General features: G+C 45.0%; 3 protein-coding genes across 10 annotated transcripts; 2 read left to right on the top strand and 1 right to left on the bottom strand.

The window, feature by feature from the left end:
- Positions 1–333: 333 nt before the first annotated feature.
- Positions 334–3,885, top strand: LOC106746956. Of its 3 annotated transcripts, XM_014624149.1 has the most exons (6): positions 334–593; positions 900–1,093; positions 1,284–1,460; positions 1,627–2,508; positions 2,579–2,784; positions 3,681–3,885. In XM_014624149.1, exons 2-5 carry the CDS (start codon positions 905–907, stop codon positions 2,768–2,770), a joined length of 1,440 nt encoding a protein of 479 aa, XP_014479635.1. In that variant the 5' UTR covers positions 334–593; positions 900–904; the 3' UTR covers positions 2,771–2,784; positions 3,681–3,885. The 3 variants fall into 3 exon arrangements, with proteins under 3 accessions (XP_014479635.1, XP_014479632.1, XP_014479633.1); XM_014624146.1 differs by lacking the exon at positions 3,681–3,885 and having other exon boundaries at positions 2,579–3,110; XM_014624147.1 differs by lacking the exon at positions 3,681–3,885 and having other exon boundaries at positions 334–617; positions 2,579–3,110.
- On the bottom strand, positions 3,141–7,813 carry LOC106746957 (RNA-binding protein 48). Of its 4 annotated transcripts, none has more exons than XM_014624150.1 (6): positions 7,634–7,813; positions 5,520–5,630; positions 4,853–5,043; positions 4,526–4,714; positions 3,895–4,383; positions 3,141–3,292 (listed from the first exon to the last, which is right to left on the bottom strand). In XM_014624150.1, the coding sequence occupies exons 1-6, from the start codon at positions 7,793–7,795 to the stop codon at positions 3,196–3,198; spliced, it is 1,239 nt and encodes a 412-aa protein (XP_014479636.1). In that variant the 5' UTR covers positions 7,796–7,813; the 3' UTR covers positions 3,141–3,195. The 4 variants fall into 4 exon arrangements, with proteins under 4 accessions (XP_014479636.1, XP_014479639.1, XP_014479638.1 ...); XM_014624153.1 differs by lacking the exon at positions 7,634–7,813 and adding an exon at positions 7,500–7,515; XM_014624152.1 differs by lacking the exon at positions 7,634–7,813 and adding an exon at positions 5,874–5,943.
- LOC106746955 (polycomb protein Scm-like) lies at positions 6,541–14,766 on the top strand. Of its 3 annotated transcripts, none has more exons than XM_014624144.1 (6): positions 6,541–6,680; positions 9,404–11,014; positions 11,104–11,314; positions 11,390–11,499; positions 12,909–13,286; positions 13,406–14,766. In XM_014624144.1, exons 2-6 carry the CDS (start codon positions 9,602–9,604, stop codon positions 13,550–13,552), a joined length of 2,259 nt encoding a protein of 752 aa, XP_014479630.1. In that variant the 5' UTR covers positions 6,541–6,680; positions 9,404–9,601; the 3' UTR covers positions 13,553–14,766. The 3 variants fall into 3 exon arrangements, with proteins under 3 accessions (XP_014479630.1, XP_014479631.1, XP_014479629.1); XM_014624145.1 differs by lacking the exon at positions 6,541–6,680 and adding an exon at positions 7,853–7,939 and having other exon boundaries at positions 13,023–13,286; XM_014624143.1 differs by lacking the exon at positions 6,541–6,680 and adding an exon at positions 7,853–7,939.
- Positions 14,767–14,823: the final 57 nt, after the last annotated feature.

The following is a 14,823-nucleotide window of genomic DNA, read 5'->3' as shown; positions in this document are numbered from 1 at the left end:
AACAGATCTACGCGTATTTCTACAACATAGTTTCTATGGACGTGTATTTACATGAAATGAAATTGAATAATAAGATTATAAGAAATTGACTAATCACAGTCAAATTATAGAAGAAAAATTAATTATAATTGGTCAAAATTTTTTAAATCTTACGTCTTAAATTCTCATTGTAGTTGACCACCACCAACCACAGTCATCCGTGATTTGGTGTTTTTCTAGTATCAGCCAATCGGTATAGCTCGTGGTCAATCGGGTCTCATTCGTGAACACAACCCGTGAACAGGCCTTAAGGAAAAATTACACGATCGCTGTCCAGCGTGCAAGAATCTTTAATTTCCCGAGAGTTCGTCGTTCTCGTCGGTTGGCACTGTTCAAACGTTTATCAGTTTGATTTTTGAATGATGTAAACAGCGATTTAAAGCGCCGGGGTCACAAACGGTTAAGGAACTCGTGCGATCTCGTTTTCCGTACTTTTAACTACAGACTTGACGAATATATCGCGTTTGCAATATTACTTAATTTATTTGTTATTTAAGCGACGAATAACAAGAAGCGGGAGCAACAGTGACCCTACATCTGACAAGTGTAATCGTGTAAGGACAAAGAGCTGCTTCTTGGTACTGTTGTATCTGCCATGTTTCACATTACCTTTCGTGACATTTGTATGCACTTCTGCATGTGTCTGTTTATAATTTTTAAGTATATTTCATCATATTTTTATGTTTTAGTAAATTTTGCAAAGGTGTATTTGTAGATTTTATTTAAAATTGTTGCTGTTGAGTATAATTATGCAACATATATGAATCATGAATCAACATTGACCTCTCTTCTTTTTTTTAACTTTTGTAACTGTTAAAGAAGTTAAAAGCCTCTGTAAATATCATTATGCATCTGTGCAGAAGTCATGGGCAATTATATGAACAAGTTGCTTCTTCATGCTGATGAGAGTCGAAGGGAAAATGAAACACAAACTATAGAGCATCAACAAATATCTAAAGAAGACAACAAGTTGTTCACACCCATACGTTCCGAAGGAAAATTATTGATTGATCCACGCTCGGCTTCATTAGGAATCAGAAGAACTCCTATCTTGGTAAGAATCTAATAATTTGATATACAGCCAACTATAAATGTCGATTTCAGTCTTATATTTTCATCTTAAAATTTTGCATTGTCCAAAATCTTTACAACATGAATATATTGGATGTAGGTTATATGTAGAATTACAACTTGAAACCAATAACTCTAGAAGCATAAAAGTAACACATTTTATACTTGAACAGGTTGATAGCACCCCAGTGGGAGTAAGTAAGAGAATACCTAATGCGATCCCAAAGCATTTACAGAAGAAACAATATCTTGAAACCAATTTGGACATGGTTATAGCACCATGTCCACCATGGTCGCCGAAGAAAAATTTTATGGCGAAATGTACGGTTAACATTCAGTCAGAGGAATCGGTACGTTTACTTTCTAAATTGTCCATTTTTTTTATTTCAGGCAAAATTATAACGTATAATAAGGTCAAATTGTGTTATTTGATACATAAGGGATCATATTTTTTTTATTATAAATTAGCATATTTGATTTCTAAAACATTTGTACTCGCAACATATTTACTTACAGGATAAGATAGAGAATTCTTCAATATTGAACGCTACTGTAGTAAAAACGCCAAAAAATCTGACAGCAATAGAAAAAGAACGTTATAGAATTTTGGGGCTTGACCCGAGATCTCCAGCAGCTGACTTCAACAGAACTCCCATTTTAATACCAAAGTCTCTTGCGATGATAAAGGCTCGATCACAAGACAATTTGAATCGCAAAGGCAGTTACGAAACGGATGTTTATAATCCAAGAAACTCGTGGCAGGAAGCAAGCATATCACTCGATAATACAGAAATACAATTGTTGCCAGACATAGCTTCCAAACGTTTGAGGGAGCTCGATTCTGAAACACGGGCCGAATTGAATATATTCCACATACCTGACTCTGATTTTGATTCAAGTGTTTTTACCAGCGAAGAAGATCTCACAGTTATTAAGAACTCCAAGTTTAAAATTACGAATGACAAATCATTAATTACAAGCGAACGGACATTAACGACAACTGACAAGCGAGAAGGCAGCACGAGCGGGCAGAATGATTACAAAGATGTTATTGAGGAAAATATGAAGGCTATACGAATAAAAGATGACAATAAGATTAAAATATGGCATGATTCGTCAATATCGGAAGAAAGTGTACTAAGTAAAGTGGAGGAGGAGGAAGTTCGAGAGAATATCAAGGGAGAATTATCTCAGAAAAAAATGTTGAAGGAAGATATATGTGACGAACATACCGCAAAAAATAGTTCTCCGTCCAAATTGATAAATATAGAAAATATTCAGAAAAAGGAAGACGTGGGAGAAAACGTGAGGAAGATTCTCAAATCAGATGTAAAGTTTAAATCAGACGAAAAAAAGATTTTCAGTCCTGATAGCAAATATAGTAATGAAGCACCTAAGGTAATTTACAGATACAAAACAGATTACACATATTTGTGTAAATATTAACTGTGTTATTAATCTCTTTCAGAATCGAACACCTCTAAGCAATAGATCTAATAATGGTAAAACTCAAGGAATACCAGCGAAATCGCCGCAACAATCATTAAAAAATAAGACTGTAGCTAAAATCCAGCAGGAGAACACGCCACCGTACAAAAATTACAATGCAAAGACTAGAAGTGGAATTCAATGGGACCCGAATTCTTCTGTTGTCATATAAATGACACGTTTACAGTCAGTATGGGAAATGACTAATATCTCTACTGCTTTTTATTCTTAGACTGTAATGATACTTTTATTTTGATTCAATTTGTAAGAATTAATTTTATATTTAAATGTATTTATTAATTGTAAGATGAATTAAAGATCCGTGTGTGCAAATGATTCAGTATGTAAGGAATGAAATTGGACAAAATATGAATTTCGCAATTGTTTAAGTGAGATTTGAATCTGTTATTATTTTCATGTCGGTAAAATATGTACTTGTAATTTCTTTCGAGATAGAATAATGAAAAATTTGGAATTATAAAGAAATAAAGTAGAAGTTTAAGAATTGTTGATATTCAAGTGTATTTATTAAATGTAAAATAAATTAGAACCAATTTACACAAATTATATAAATTTTTTGTCGGGTGTTCCGTGTTTTCACTGAAATATTTTCTGCATTGCTGCACGAATATGCGATTTTGCCATTTTAATGGAATGTTGAAGATCTTCGCTAGGTTGTATCAAGTGTGTTACACTGGAAAGTAGAGTTTAAAAATAAGTGAATAATAATACATTTATAACGTTTAAAATATCATAAAGTAGAAAGAGCACATAGCATACTCCGGACGATGTTACGCCATTAGTTTAATCTTCCAACTTTTTATCACATTTTATTTTAATAACTTTATACATCTCATGCAAAATGGAAATTAAGACAAGGCTTGTATGCACCTGTGTCGTTAATTATGAGATATCTTGCATACAGGTGAAGTATATTAAGAAAGTTCTTTTTGAATATATAGAAAGATATAATTAAGCTCATCTCATTAGGCGTTTCTAAAACATAAATGAATTCCACCAATCACAGTCGAGAATGGTAAAAAAAAATGTACGATTTTTTTAATTGATTATATTTTCAACAGTGTTCAGGAGACAATGGTTGAGTGAGCACACAATTCGATACTAGCAGCAACAACAACAACAAAAAGATGCGCCACGAGCTTATAGATGATATGTTCATCTATACACCTTTCTACACATTAAAAGAACTTTTTCAACGCCCCTTTCTCTCTTTTATGGTAATAATATTGCCGTGCGGATAAATATTAAAATATAATACATTTAAAGGATACATACTTCGGATTTTTTATGACTATCTTCTTCCTCTCGTTGTCAGGCCTTTCCAATAACTTGACTGTGATCCCGCTATCTACCTTCTTCACGTTGCAAAACACGTCAGTTTTCTCAGTGGAATTTAATCTCGCTATATTCCTGGTGTCTATAAGCCGTGGCCGGGTGACCTTGACTTTCACGTTATCACTGACAAGTTGTCCTTTGTAATTTCTTTTGCGCACGTTTGGACTTCCGCTTGACCGCGAACTGCCTGCTTCAATCACTGCTTCGGTCGGTCGGTACGGTGCTGATAACGATGCTTCTCCAGTCTGGTTGTTACTGTAACTACTGTACCAATCCACTGGCAAACTGGGCTCAGATATAGGTCGTGGATCTATATTCTGAGGGATTCCGTTGCAGATAGAGGAAAGTGTCTCCTCGGGATAACAATATTGAACTCGTTCTTGGGTAAGTGGCAAAGCAGGTGTCTTCTTTTTCCTATGATACTGCTTCCTGCGATCAGATTTTTAATGAAATTAACATATTATGATTTCTGTGTGACTGATAAATCATTTATTTAAATATATATTTGCATGCATATTGGTTAATATACGCTCAATGTGCACTTGATGATGATGGTAATGAGTAAACTTACGTCGGAACGAATTTATCAACTTCCGGGTTTGATGTATCCGCTTGATTTCGTTTTATTCGTGTTATTACGTCTTTGCGACGTTGGGCAAGCTTCGCCTTTGTCTCTGGTAAAGTTTCCAATTCGGGAACATAAAAAACATGCAGAAGTCCACCGAAGAAATTTTTATTGTCGATAAATCGTTTTGCTATTCTGTCAGAGGGAAATAATTTCATCAGTAAGAGTCATATATAATAATAACAATTGACTATATTTTAAGTACCATTGTAATTAAGGTAACAAATACCTTTTCGTAATGGAAGTATATAATACTTAATAAGTAGATAATACCTTGCACTCTGAATACGTGCATAATGTATATGATACGTTTCCGTAAACTCTTCCGATGGATATTCGGTCACCAGCTGGATCGCTTTTACATCTCCATAAGGATAAATGAGTTTCTTCACTTCCTCGCCTAATTTTATTTTCGGTACTCCACATATTAGCAAATGCTGCGATTCGTCATTAATTGTGTAAACCTGTTACATAGAGCTAATACGTTAAGGAAATGATTTGCAAGAAACCATCTAATATGGAATTGTCCAACGATATTATCTTTTAAAGCTTAGAGCTACTTCATTACTATGTTTATACAGCAACATCTAAAATCTGATTAACATCCGTGATCTACGTCTGCATAACCAGTGTAAAACCTATGTCACAAGTCTCTGATACTGCAACTACTAGTGTTACATGTTATAATTATAACATAATTATTTATACAACATGTAACATTGATAGTCGCACCAGCAGAAACTATTAAACCAGTTCTATGTTGTTCATGTAAACATGGATTATGAGAGTTATTAAATCAGTTTCAGGTTGCAGTGTAAATATAGTCTATTATTAAGTCAGTGCCTTAATTAACTTAATCTAACATGACAAAGTAACAGATTAATTACAAGGTGAATAATGAGATTAAATTCTAGAGTAGGATACAAGTCCCCAACGCTACCTTGACAGCTGTCAACCTTTTCCCTTGCCTGTAAGGTGGTCGGGCTTGGCACAGCTTCTGCTGCACATGATGCGGCATGTGAGTTATCGTGCATTTTTTCTCCGCCATTATCTGTAATCTCGCGCAATTATTATACTTCAACGGTGAAGGTTGCAAGAAACAAAATTATAAAAAGAGATTCGGAAACGGGAAAAATGAGTGCCAAAATATGCGTATATATCAACTGCTTTCGGCGGAAAAAGCATTTAGTGAACAGTCGTTGATTATTGGCCTTTATTGTTCCTTAAATTTAAGTCAATTATATCGACAAATTACTCAACCGTTGTACTCGCTGAACGTAATAGTTGTACTAACAAGTAAATACTCCCCTTCGCCGAACTAACTATAGAACAGCATCTATTTGACAGATTAGGTTAGGGCGCAGAATAAGTCCCGATTTACAATAAGTGCTTTAAAGCTCTAAGAAATTGACCAATCACAATTGATTATTAATGCCGGAAGCATCCTATGCTGTGGCGCAGCTGGTTCAGCGAAAAAGAACAGACCTGTGAACTCAAGATAATCTTCGATATAAAATGTAGTCTACAACGGACAGGAGTATATTTCATAAGAAGTAAGAACAAGAAATTGATCAATCATATTCGAATGTAAGGAGAATAGTCGACTATGATTGGTTAATTTCTCACTCTATTTTCATATAAAACATACTTTTACCGCCCATTGTGGACCAATATAAGACTCAATTATGGCCGGCATTCATAATCAGATCTTATATTTAAGACCGTCTTAAGTTTATTTTATCAGATGCTCCACGGCTCATTTCATTGGCTACGGAGCATCTGAACATAAATTTAAGACAGTTTCAAATGTAAGATCCGACGGTTGTGAATATCGGCCTGTGAATATACCGCCCCCTGATCCCTACGTAGGCGCACTCTGACGCCTGCTCACGAAAACCACGCTCCGCGCGTTTACGCCGCTTCAAGCGGCGGCCCGTCCATACTCGCGCGTATGGCCGCACCCGGCGTCGCGCTCTTCGTTTTTATCGAAATTTCCCGTGCCGTCGGTGACGCGCTCACATCGGACCGCGCGCAAACGGTGCCGAGGCGATTGGCGGACAGGACCGGTAGATCGTACGACCCGCTACCCGGCGTTCTTCAGGTATGTATGTTGAATCATTTCGATTAGGTGCGCATTGTTGTTGCGGACTCTGGTTAGCGCGCCGCGCGAGAGTTGGCGCGCGCGAGAGCGAGAGAGAAAGAGTGAGACCGAGGGAAAGAGCGTCGCGTGAGCGCGTCTCTCTCTCGACGGTGTGAGTGACATCGGTCGCCTCCCGGGGCGCGTTCATCAAGCGCGCGTCCGAACAGCCATGCGATAAAGTCGCCGACATGTCGCGCGCGCGAAAGCCGAGAGTATACCATCGCAGGACGACATGGCGCGCTTCGCCAATTCGTCACGGCAAGTTCGATCAGCCCTACCGGCAACGGGGAAGCACGACCTGGGCCAACTCGTCAACCTCGCTCCCGCTTTCTTCGCGCTCCCGCACAGCTGATCGTCTCGCTTTCTCCTTCTCTCTTTATCTCTCTCTCTCTCTCTCTCGTTCCTTTCTTCGCTCAGCGACGCGCTACGTCGCAACGTCCAACGGAGATGATCGCGCGGAGAGAGCTACGTGCGGCGCGACCGACGACATGATCGACGCCCGCTTATCGATATACGAGAGCAAGAGCGAGCGAGAGAAGAGAGGCACGCACACACATACACGGTTTTGTGAGGAGAGAGAGAGAGAGAGAGATCAGGCGGCGAGAAGCGACGGTACCTATTGTCACGGCGATATCGGCGGATATCGACTGCTACGTCTCGCCGCGATGACAATAACGCGCGTACGCTCGTCGCGTTGAGAGGAGAACAGGAACGCGAGAGAGAGAGCGAACGCTCAAAGCAGCTGAGACCGCGCCGGCGACGTGTCCGCGTGGTACATACGTATGTGCGCCTTGCTAGCGAGCCCTGTCTCCACACAGGCGCGGGGATTCACGTACTTACACGGACATGGCGCGCGCGCACGCGCAGAAGTGCGTTCGCCGGAGCGCCGCGTGTGTGTCCGTGTCGCTACCTACCTCCGTCGTGGTCGCCGCCGCACGTATTCGCACAGTTGCCGCGGCGGTGCGAGCTTCGTCGGGTGTTTGTCCGTGCGTGCGCGCGTGTCCGTACGTCCGTCGGTTTCGCGTCGGCCCTGTCGTTGACGCGCCCGCGTCTCTCTCTTTATTCCTATCTGACATTTCGGAAGTTCCGGCCGCGCGCGCACCGGACTTTCCCACCGGAAAATCCGTGTCCCGGCCGCGTCGCGTCTGCCCGCCGCGGTGTTCCCCCTCGAGAAGGACGACAACGGTGGTGCGCGCTTATTACGCGCCATCGGCACGCAGGTAAGCGACACACGCATGCGACACACACGCGCGCTTGTGAACGAGCGAGCGGACAAGCGATCGCGCAAGTTCGGCGGAGAGAAGCGCTCGGTCCCGCGCGGAAAAGCGCGTTTGTCTCTCTCTCTCTCTCTCTATGTACGGCGGTGGTGGTGCGCGAGATCTCTCTCGGCGACGCCGCGCTCGAGAGCCGAGAGAGAGAGACATTGTTTACGGGCGCGAAAATTGCCTGATCTCGTCCCCTCGTCGCCGGCTGGATGTCTCGGCCGGGCGAGCGCGATTGGCCGGCGACCGGCCAATCGGCACTCGCTTATAACCCGCGCGCGACGCGCCGGGAATCCGCGAGTTCTTCTCGTCGGCACGCTCTCGGTCGGGGCCAGCAGCAGCGTTTGTTCGCGCCGAGGGTGTGAAACGCGTCGCACCGCAGTTCCCGATGTTCGATCCGCGCCAGCCGGAGAGAGAGAGAGAGAGAAAGAGAAAGATTATCACGCGCGCGCTTGTACGTCGTATATATCTCTTTTCCTTTCTCCCTCTCTTTTCCTCTCTCTCTCGGTCTCCTCTTCTTTCTCTCGCTCGCCGGAGGAGCGGCGGTGCAATTTGTGCGCGAGGCGATAAGAGCGCGCGGCTTCGATTCAAAAACTTTTCTCGGAAGCGTTGTCGTATCGGGGGGTTAGGACGTCTCTCTCACGTCATACCGTTCGCCGCCGTCCTCGCGATAGTGATTCCCCGGTATGCGCGCGGTTCCAATCAAAGGGGGGCGGCCGTCCGTCGGAGTATTTGGCGCGTTTCTCGGGCGCGCCATAACTCGCGCGAATCGACTCGCCGACTACGATCTTCGATCATTCGCCGGTCCGTTCGCAGAGCGCGTTCTCGGCTCGCTCGCTCCGTCGCCGCTTGCGCGCTCTATCTCTCCTTCCCTCCCTCCCTCCCTCCCTTCTTCTTCTTCCCTTCTCTCTTTCTCGCGCGCACGCTCATTGTTCGTTACGTGAACGCGGAGGATTTATCGCGCGCGCACGGCGAGAGTACGCGGGCGGCGAGAGCACGCGGCGGCGGTGGCGGCGATAGCGCGCGCCGCGAAACGAGCTGAGTTGAGAAGAGCGCGGGCCCGCTAGAGCGAGAGAGAGACATAGTCCGCGATGGATCTCGCGAGAGGAAACGGATCGACGACGCCACTGACGACGAACTGACGGACGGGCCGAGTGACGTCGCAGTAGCGCGCCGCCGTACTCTCTCTATACATTCGGGAACGTTCCGGTGAATATTGAAAATAATCGCGTCCTGCGAAGCGCCGACGTGGGATTTAAATTTGGTCTCTCGGTCCGCGCGCGGTGCCGAGCGTGCAGCACCGAGCGATCGAGCGCGCGCGCGAGAGAGACGGAAGATATCGTGTGTGTGTGCGAGCTCTACCCGGTATGCGCGCGGAGAGGACGCGTGTTTCCTAACGCGACAACTCGTGGGTTTTTAAAGGTTCGTCGCAATCCCTGGTCCCGGTTGGTGCGTCATCGTCATCGGCGCCGTTGTTGCGCTCGGGGTGTGATGAACGGTTAGCGCGTTCTCGCTCGCGCGCACGAGGTGGTCGGTAACATCGTCGTGAATCAGGCCGCGGTGGTGGATCGTCGTCGGCAGGCGCGCGTGGACGCGGAACACGCGAGGCGGCGGAGGAAGATGCAGCCGAACCCGGTGGATTCGCAGATAGGCCTCGAGCAGCACATACTCGAGGCGATCGATCAGCTGCGTAGCCGGAAAGCGCGTCCGGACGCGGACCGCATCTGCAACCTCCTGCTGCGGAAGTACTCGGTGGACGCGCGCGACACGATCGCCGATTTGCACCGGCTGATCGAGGTGGAGAAGGTGATCCAGGTGGACTACAAGGGCCACACCAGCTACCGGAACGCGTCCAAGTGGTCCCGCTTGCAGCTCTACAAGAACCGGCCGGAGGGCTTCATCAAAGAGAAGCTCAACTCCGGCATGATATCGACCGCGGTGTCCGAGCTCGTGGTCGGCGAGCCGGACTATCTGGACCAGGGCGTGCCCGCCAGCCGGCTGATCGAGCAGCTCCTCGACGGCAAGTCGAGCCCTACCTCCCGGCGCATGGTCGAGGAATTCCTCAACAAGGAGGTCTCGTGCGGCAACCTAACGCGCCTGTCCAACGGCAATTACACGCTGGTGGCGACGTCCGATGTGCCGACGACGCCCGACGACGCGCCGCGACGCGACTCCGCGACCTCGTCAACCACGGACGACGTCACTCCCGCCGCCGCGTCCCGCTCCCAGCAGAACGGCAACTCGTCGGCGACTCGCCGCCTCGGCAAGGGGAACGCCGCTGTTGTTGCCGCGCCGGTCAAAACACCCGGCAGCTGTAGCAGCAGCAGCCGCAGCAGCAGCAGAAGCAGCAACGGCAGCGCGGTTGTCAGACGGAGGAAAAAGCCGATGATGGCGGAGGCAGCGACGACGACGACGACGGCGTGCGCGGCTGCAACTACCACCGCCACGCTGTCTGTCGGCCTGTCGACGGTCGCGACCACGGCAGCTGCTGCGGCGAAGACCCTGGCCGCCGCCGCGGCGGAGCTCCTCTACGAGTTCGACGACACCGACAACCCCGCGACCGACTCCGGTGACTCGAATACGCCGCGACTCTCGCGGCAAACCAGCCCAGCGAAGATGGACCAGCCGGAGGACCCGCCGAAGAAGACCGCGGAGATCGTCAAGAGCGACGAGCCGATGGAGTGCGACGACAACCAGGAGCGCGTCCCGGTCCCTCCGCCGGTCTCCCTGCTGGCCGAACAGTCGCCCAAGTGCAACGAGGTCGCCCAGACGACGCCTAACCTCAAAAGGCCCACCAAGGCTGAACGCAAGCAGCGTCTGTTTGCGAGGACGGAGGACCCGATGGACATGAAGTTCGAGGACGATCCCAGGGACAACAAGGAGGAGCTGGAGGCGCTCAAGGAGAAGCGGGACGAGGCCGATCGACGGTCCAGCGACGACCGCGAGGACGAGGAGGCCGGCAGAAGCTCGACCAACACGTCGCCGACGCCGTGCAACGTGAACGCGAGCGGATTCCGCAGCGCGCGCAGAAAAGTAAGGATTCATTACCGGCTCGTCGATGTCCTGTGTTCGAAAAAACTGCTGGCTCTGAGTTTAACGGTATTCTCGTTTCTGTATTCCAGAGAGCGAAGAAGGTCTTCGATCCCTCGGACAACAATCTGGTGAAACGTAAACGAGGCAGGCAACCGGGTAGTCACAATAAGAACACGCTGACCCAGGACTCCCAGGATATCGCCAAGGTGCTTATCAAGGATGGGCCCTGCAGACAGTGTAGTCTCTGTGCCAAGGAGAAGCAGGAAGCGTTGGTGGCCTGTAGAGACTGCACAGTGCGAGGTAATTCTTTGAGATTTCTTGTTTTTTTCTTTTTAATCAAGATGTCTGTGTGCTTTACATTATATATATTTGCAGCGCACCCAAGTTGCATTTACAGTCCGGAGGAGATGCTGCAGAAGGCCAATAGCAACTGGCAGTGTGAACGCTGCAAAAGTTGTACCGTGTGTTGCGAGACTTCTGATGCTGTAAGTTGTCAATCGAGATCTCTCGTTTTCTACTTGTACACACGTAGTCAGTCACAAAAAGATTGCGACTTTTTTTTTTTAATTTCGGAACGCATCCCGTGTCCGATAAATTTTTTTTAGTAATCCTCAGGAGATACGTTTCCCTGTTGGGTGAAGTGAAATGCGTCTTACAAAACTTATCAAAGGAAAAAAAAAGTACCGCAACCTCTTTGCGACTGACCGTATACACGAAATTCCATGCATACGCTTGGCTGTTCCTTCGATCGAACATCATCGCGCCTGTGCACGCATAGATTTTAGGGTGACTCGCCAAACTCTCAGATTAAACTAATCGATGAATAATGATAAGAATCGTTTTCCAGTTCTGCAGTTGTTATTTAAATGTCTATCTGCGCTAGCACGAGACAGAGCAAGTAGTACTGATAAAATAAACTGACAGCAGTTTAAATCGTCAATTAGATTAATCGGCCTTTGGTAAAAATCACTTTTAGCGTGACCCAATTCGTCAATAATAGTCACACACTCGCACGTTATGACTGTTGATTGTTCGAAAAACAGCAACAATGTGAAATATTATTCAGACAAGGTGACATTTGTGTGACATAATACGTAAGGTTACCGAAATTCGACTGAAACTAGACGTCGTAAATGTTAAGGCTGTTGTTGTGTCTACTCGATTTCATAACTATTTGGACATTCTTTTCGATACCGTTTTGAAAGCAGCCGGTGGTCCAATGAGAGCTTAACTGCTTCTGAGAAACAAGTTCTTTCATCGGACCACTGCGGCATTCCGAGCGCGGGCACAAGAGCGACTCACTTTTCCTCACTTAGAAACATGTCATTTTTTTCTCACTTTTAAGAAAAAAAGCACTTTTCCGTACGCGATTGGAGCCTTTTTAAGAAAATTTGATCGCAACGAATCACAACTCTAATTTCTTTAAAGGCTAAAATAATAGTTTCAAATGAAATAGAAAGTAACAATAATTTCGGCAGCATAATGTTCTTAGAGCGAAGAACTGTGATATTACATTTGAAACTATTCTTATCAAATTTGTCAGAAAAGTAAGCAATGACCGGCACGAGCATGACTGACCGTGTTTTCCTCAAATAACGGTAATAGAATCGATTGTCCATGATTTATCTATCACCAATTCTCTTCTTTCCTACTTAACAAGTTATATGCACTACATACTTTTCGGTGTCCAATTTTTGATACAATATATAAGGGGAGTTTAGTAACGGTTTAGTAATATACAGAAGTCTTTGGTACAAACATTTAAGTTCGACTTGGGCATCTCCTCGATCGATTAATCTTCACTTTGTTTCCCTTCTCTCTCTCTCTCTCTCTCTTTTTCCTTTGTTCTCTCTCAATTCTCACTTTTGTTTTTTTCTTTTCTTCTTACTTTCAGGGTCCCCTGGTGACTTGCTTCAGCTGTGACGAAGCCTATCATTACTACTGCCACACACCGCGCGTCACAACGCCGAAATCAAGCTCCAAGTGGTACTGTAATGATTGCTTGCAGAAGCAGTACAAAGCGAACATCGTCAGTCAGAACGCCAACTCGATCAACACGAGCAGACCGAATACGCCGTCCAACACGCCTGTCTTACCACCGGTACTCAGTCCGCAAGTTTCCCCCGCCAGAGGTTCCGATCACATGGAGGACGATGCACCTAGAGACAAGATCGATCCAAATATCCCGGACGCTTCCGACTGGTCTTCCGAACAAGTGTATCAATACTTCGCCAGGCTGTTCCCCAAAGAGGCCGAAGTTTTCAGGCATCAGGTAAGAGTCCGATCAGTCTTCGCTAGACATCGATATTTGGAATCACTTGTATTTTCGAGGCTACGATGTTCAGAACTATACTTTATTCTTTCTTGATGCGTTACTCCCGCGTGTTCCAGGAAATCGACGGTCATTCGCTACTTTTGCTGAGACGGTCGGACGTACTGACTGGGCTTGACTTGCTCTTGGGGCCCGCATTAAAGATTTACCGACACGTCCTGAAGCTCCAAGTGCGCAGAGACGACCCCAAACTCTATTGGTTATAATACAAGGACGCGATATATATACATATATATATATATATGTGTGTATATATATATATCTTGCATGTGTGATCAAAAGCGCCGGTCTCCTCCCGGTGTTATTTCCCAGTCGCGCAGTTTGTATTGTATACAAATTGCGAGCCTTCGTATTGATTAAGATTGAGAGAGTTGACCTGATTTCCTCGATTAGCGTCATTCGATCCGTGTAAATACAAGATATGATTTATTTTTATATTATTTCAACAATCGTCTCTTGTGCGAAACGCGATCGATCTGCGGACGGAGGTACACACGCGCAGGGATCGGATAATGCGTGTATACTCGCAACGGCGACAATATTATTTGCAGCACGCTCTCTTTCTTGTACCTTGTGTGTAGGGTATTTCGTTATGATACAGTATCTATATACGCATCAATGTATATACAGGAGGAAAGAAACATATATATGTAAAAAAATATTCTCACGCACATCAAATTTCAGTTCTATTCAAACGCCATTGTATCTTGAAGTACTTGTAAAAAGTACTCAGTAAGTTTGTGAAAGTTGATTATATTATGTAATGTTGTGATGATGTCAAGTGTAAATAGTGTAAATACATGAGAAAAAGGTACAGTATTTATCACATTATAAAAGTGTAACGAACTGTCGTACACTCCAAGGTACGTTCGTGTCGGCGTTGTGGCACTTGGAAAGCCTCGGTCACAGTTTAAGCAGTGGTCGCCGAGCACTCGTAAAAAGGTTCGATGCTGCAGATATCGTTGGGAATTATGCGAAAATATACGTGATCTTGATCCCTGTATACGCTATTCCGCCCGCTTTAAACGTGTGCGGTATTTTCTAAGAAAATGCAAATATTTTTCATCGGACTGTTACTTGTTAACGTTAACACTTAGGTCCATATTGAGAATTCTAGACTGCTCGCGAGAAAGAGAGAGAGAGAGAGAGAGAAAGAGAATAAGAAATGCATGTTGAATGAAGGAAATGATTATTTAGGAAAAATCATTTATATACCTTTGTATTACAACAGATTGAATTGAATTTTATTATTCAGTTTTACATACAGAGGTAACACACACGCGCGCGCACACACGCATACACACATACACATAAACACCACATGTTTAGTCGTAGATAATTATAAGATACTCTACTACGAGGAACATGGTACTTTGGTTTTACAATGTACTTTTCTATGCAATAAATATTTTGATATTTACATGCTGCAATAATACAATAACATCCTCTTAATTGTAGGTTTCTCTGAAGAATGTAC

This window comes from Dinoponera quadriceps, unplaced genomic scaffold (assembly GCF_001313825.1).
Source record: "Dinoponera quadriceps isolate SergipeBrazil2010 unplaced genomic scaffold, ASM131382v1 scaffold1846, whole genome shotgun sequence".
NCBI classification, from domain to species: domain Eukaryota; kingdom Metazoa; phylum Arthropoda; class Insecta; order Hymenoptera; family Formicidae; genus Dinoponera; species Dinoponera quadriceps.
The sequence above is the reverse complement of the archived record's forward strand: the minus strand, read 5'-3'. Positions and strand labels throughout refer to the sequence as shown.

What these genes read in the sequence shown, in the direction of transcription:
- LOC106746956 (XM_014624149.1), top strand. Translation starts at nt 905, where the DNA reads ATGGGCAATTATATGAACAAGTTGCTTCTTCATGCTGATGAGAGTCGA. An exon ending in ACATTCAGTCAGAGGAATCG is followed by an intron (nt 1,461 to 1,626) that starts GTACGTTTACTT and finishes ATTTACTTACAG; the next exon opens with GATAAGATAGAGAATTCTTC. An exon ending in ATAGTAATGAAGCACCTAAG is followed by an intron (nt 2,509 to 2,578) that starts GTAATTTACAGA and finishes AATCTCTTTCAG; the next exon opens with AATCGAACACCTCTAAGCAA.
- LOC106746957 (XM_014624150.1), bottom strand. Translation starts at nt 7,795, where the DNA reads ATGTCAGATAGGAATAAAGAGAGAGACGCGGGCGCGTCAACGACAGGG. An exon ending in CGGCGGCGACCACGACGGAG is followed by an intron (nt 5,631 to 7,633) that starts GTAGGTAGCGAC and finishes GCGAGATTACAG; the next exon opens with ATAATGGCGGAGAAAAAATG. An exon ending in GTTGATAAATTCGTTCCGAC is followed by an intron (nt 4,384 to 4,525) that starts GTAAGTTTACTC and finishes ATCTGATCGCAG; the next exon opens with GAAGCAGTATCATAGGAAAA.
- LOC106746955 (XM_014624144.1), top strand. Translation starts at nt 9,602, where the DNA reads ATGCAGCCGAACCCGGTGGATTCGCAGATAGGCCTCGAGCAGCACATA. An exon ending in TAGAGACTGCACAGTGCGAG is followed by an intron (nt 11,315 to 11,389) that starts GTAATTCTTTGA and finishes ATATATTTGCAG; the next exon opens with CGCACCCAAGTTGCATTTAC. An exon ending in CCGAAGTTTTCAGGCATCAG is followed by an intron (nt 13,287 to 13,405) that starts GTAAGAGTCCGA and finishes CGCGTGTTCCAG; the next exon opens with GAAATCGACGGTCATTCGCT.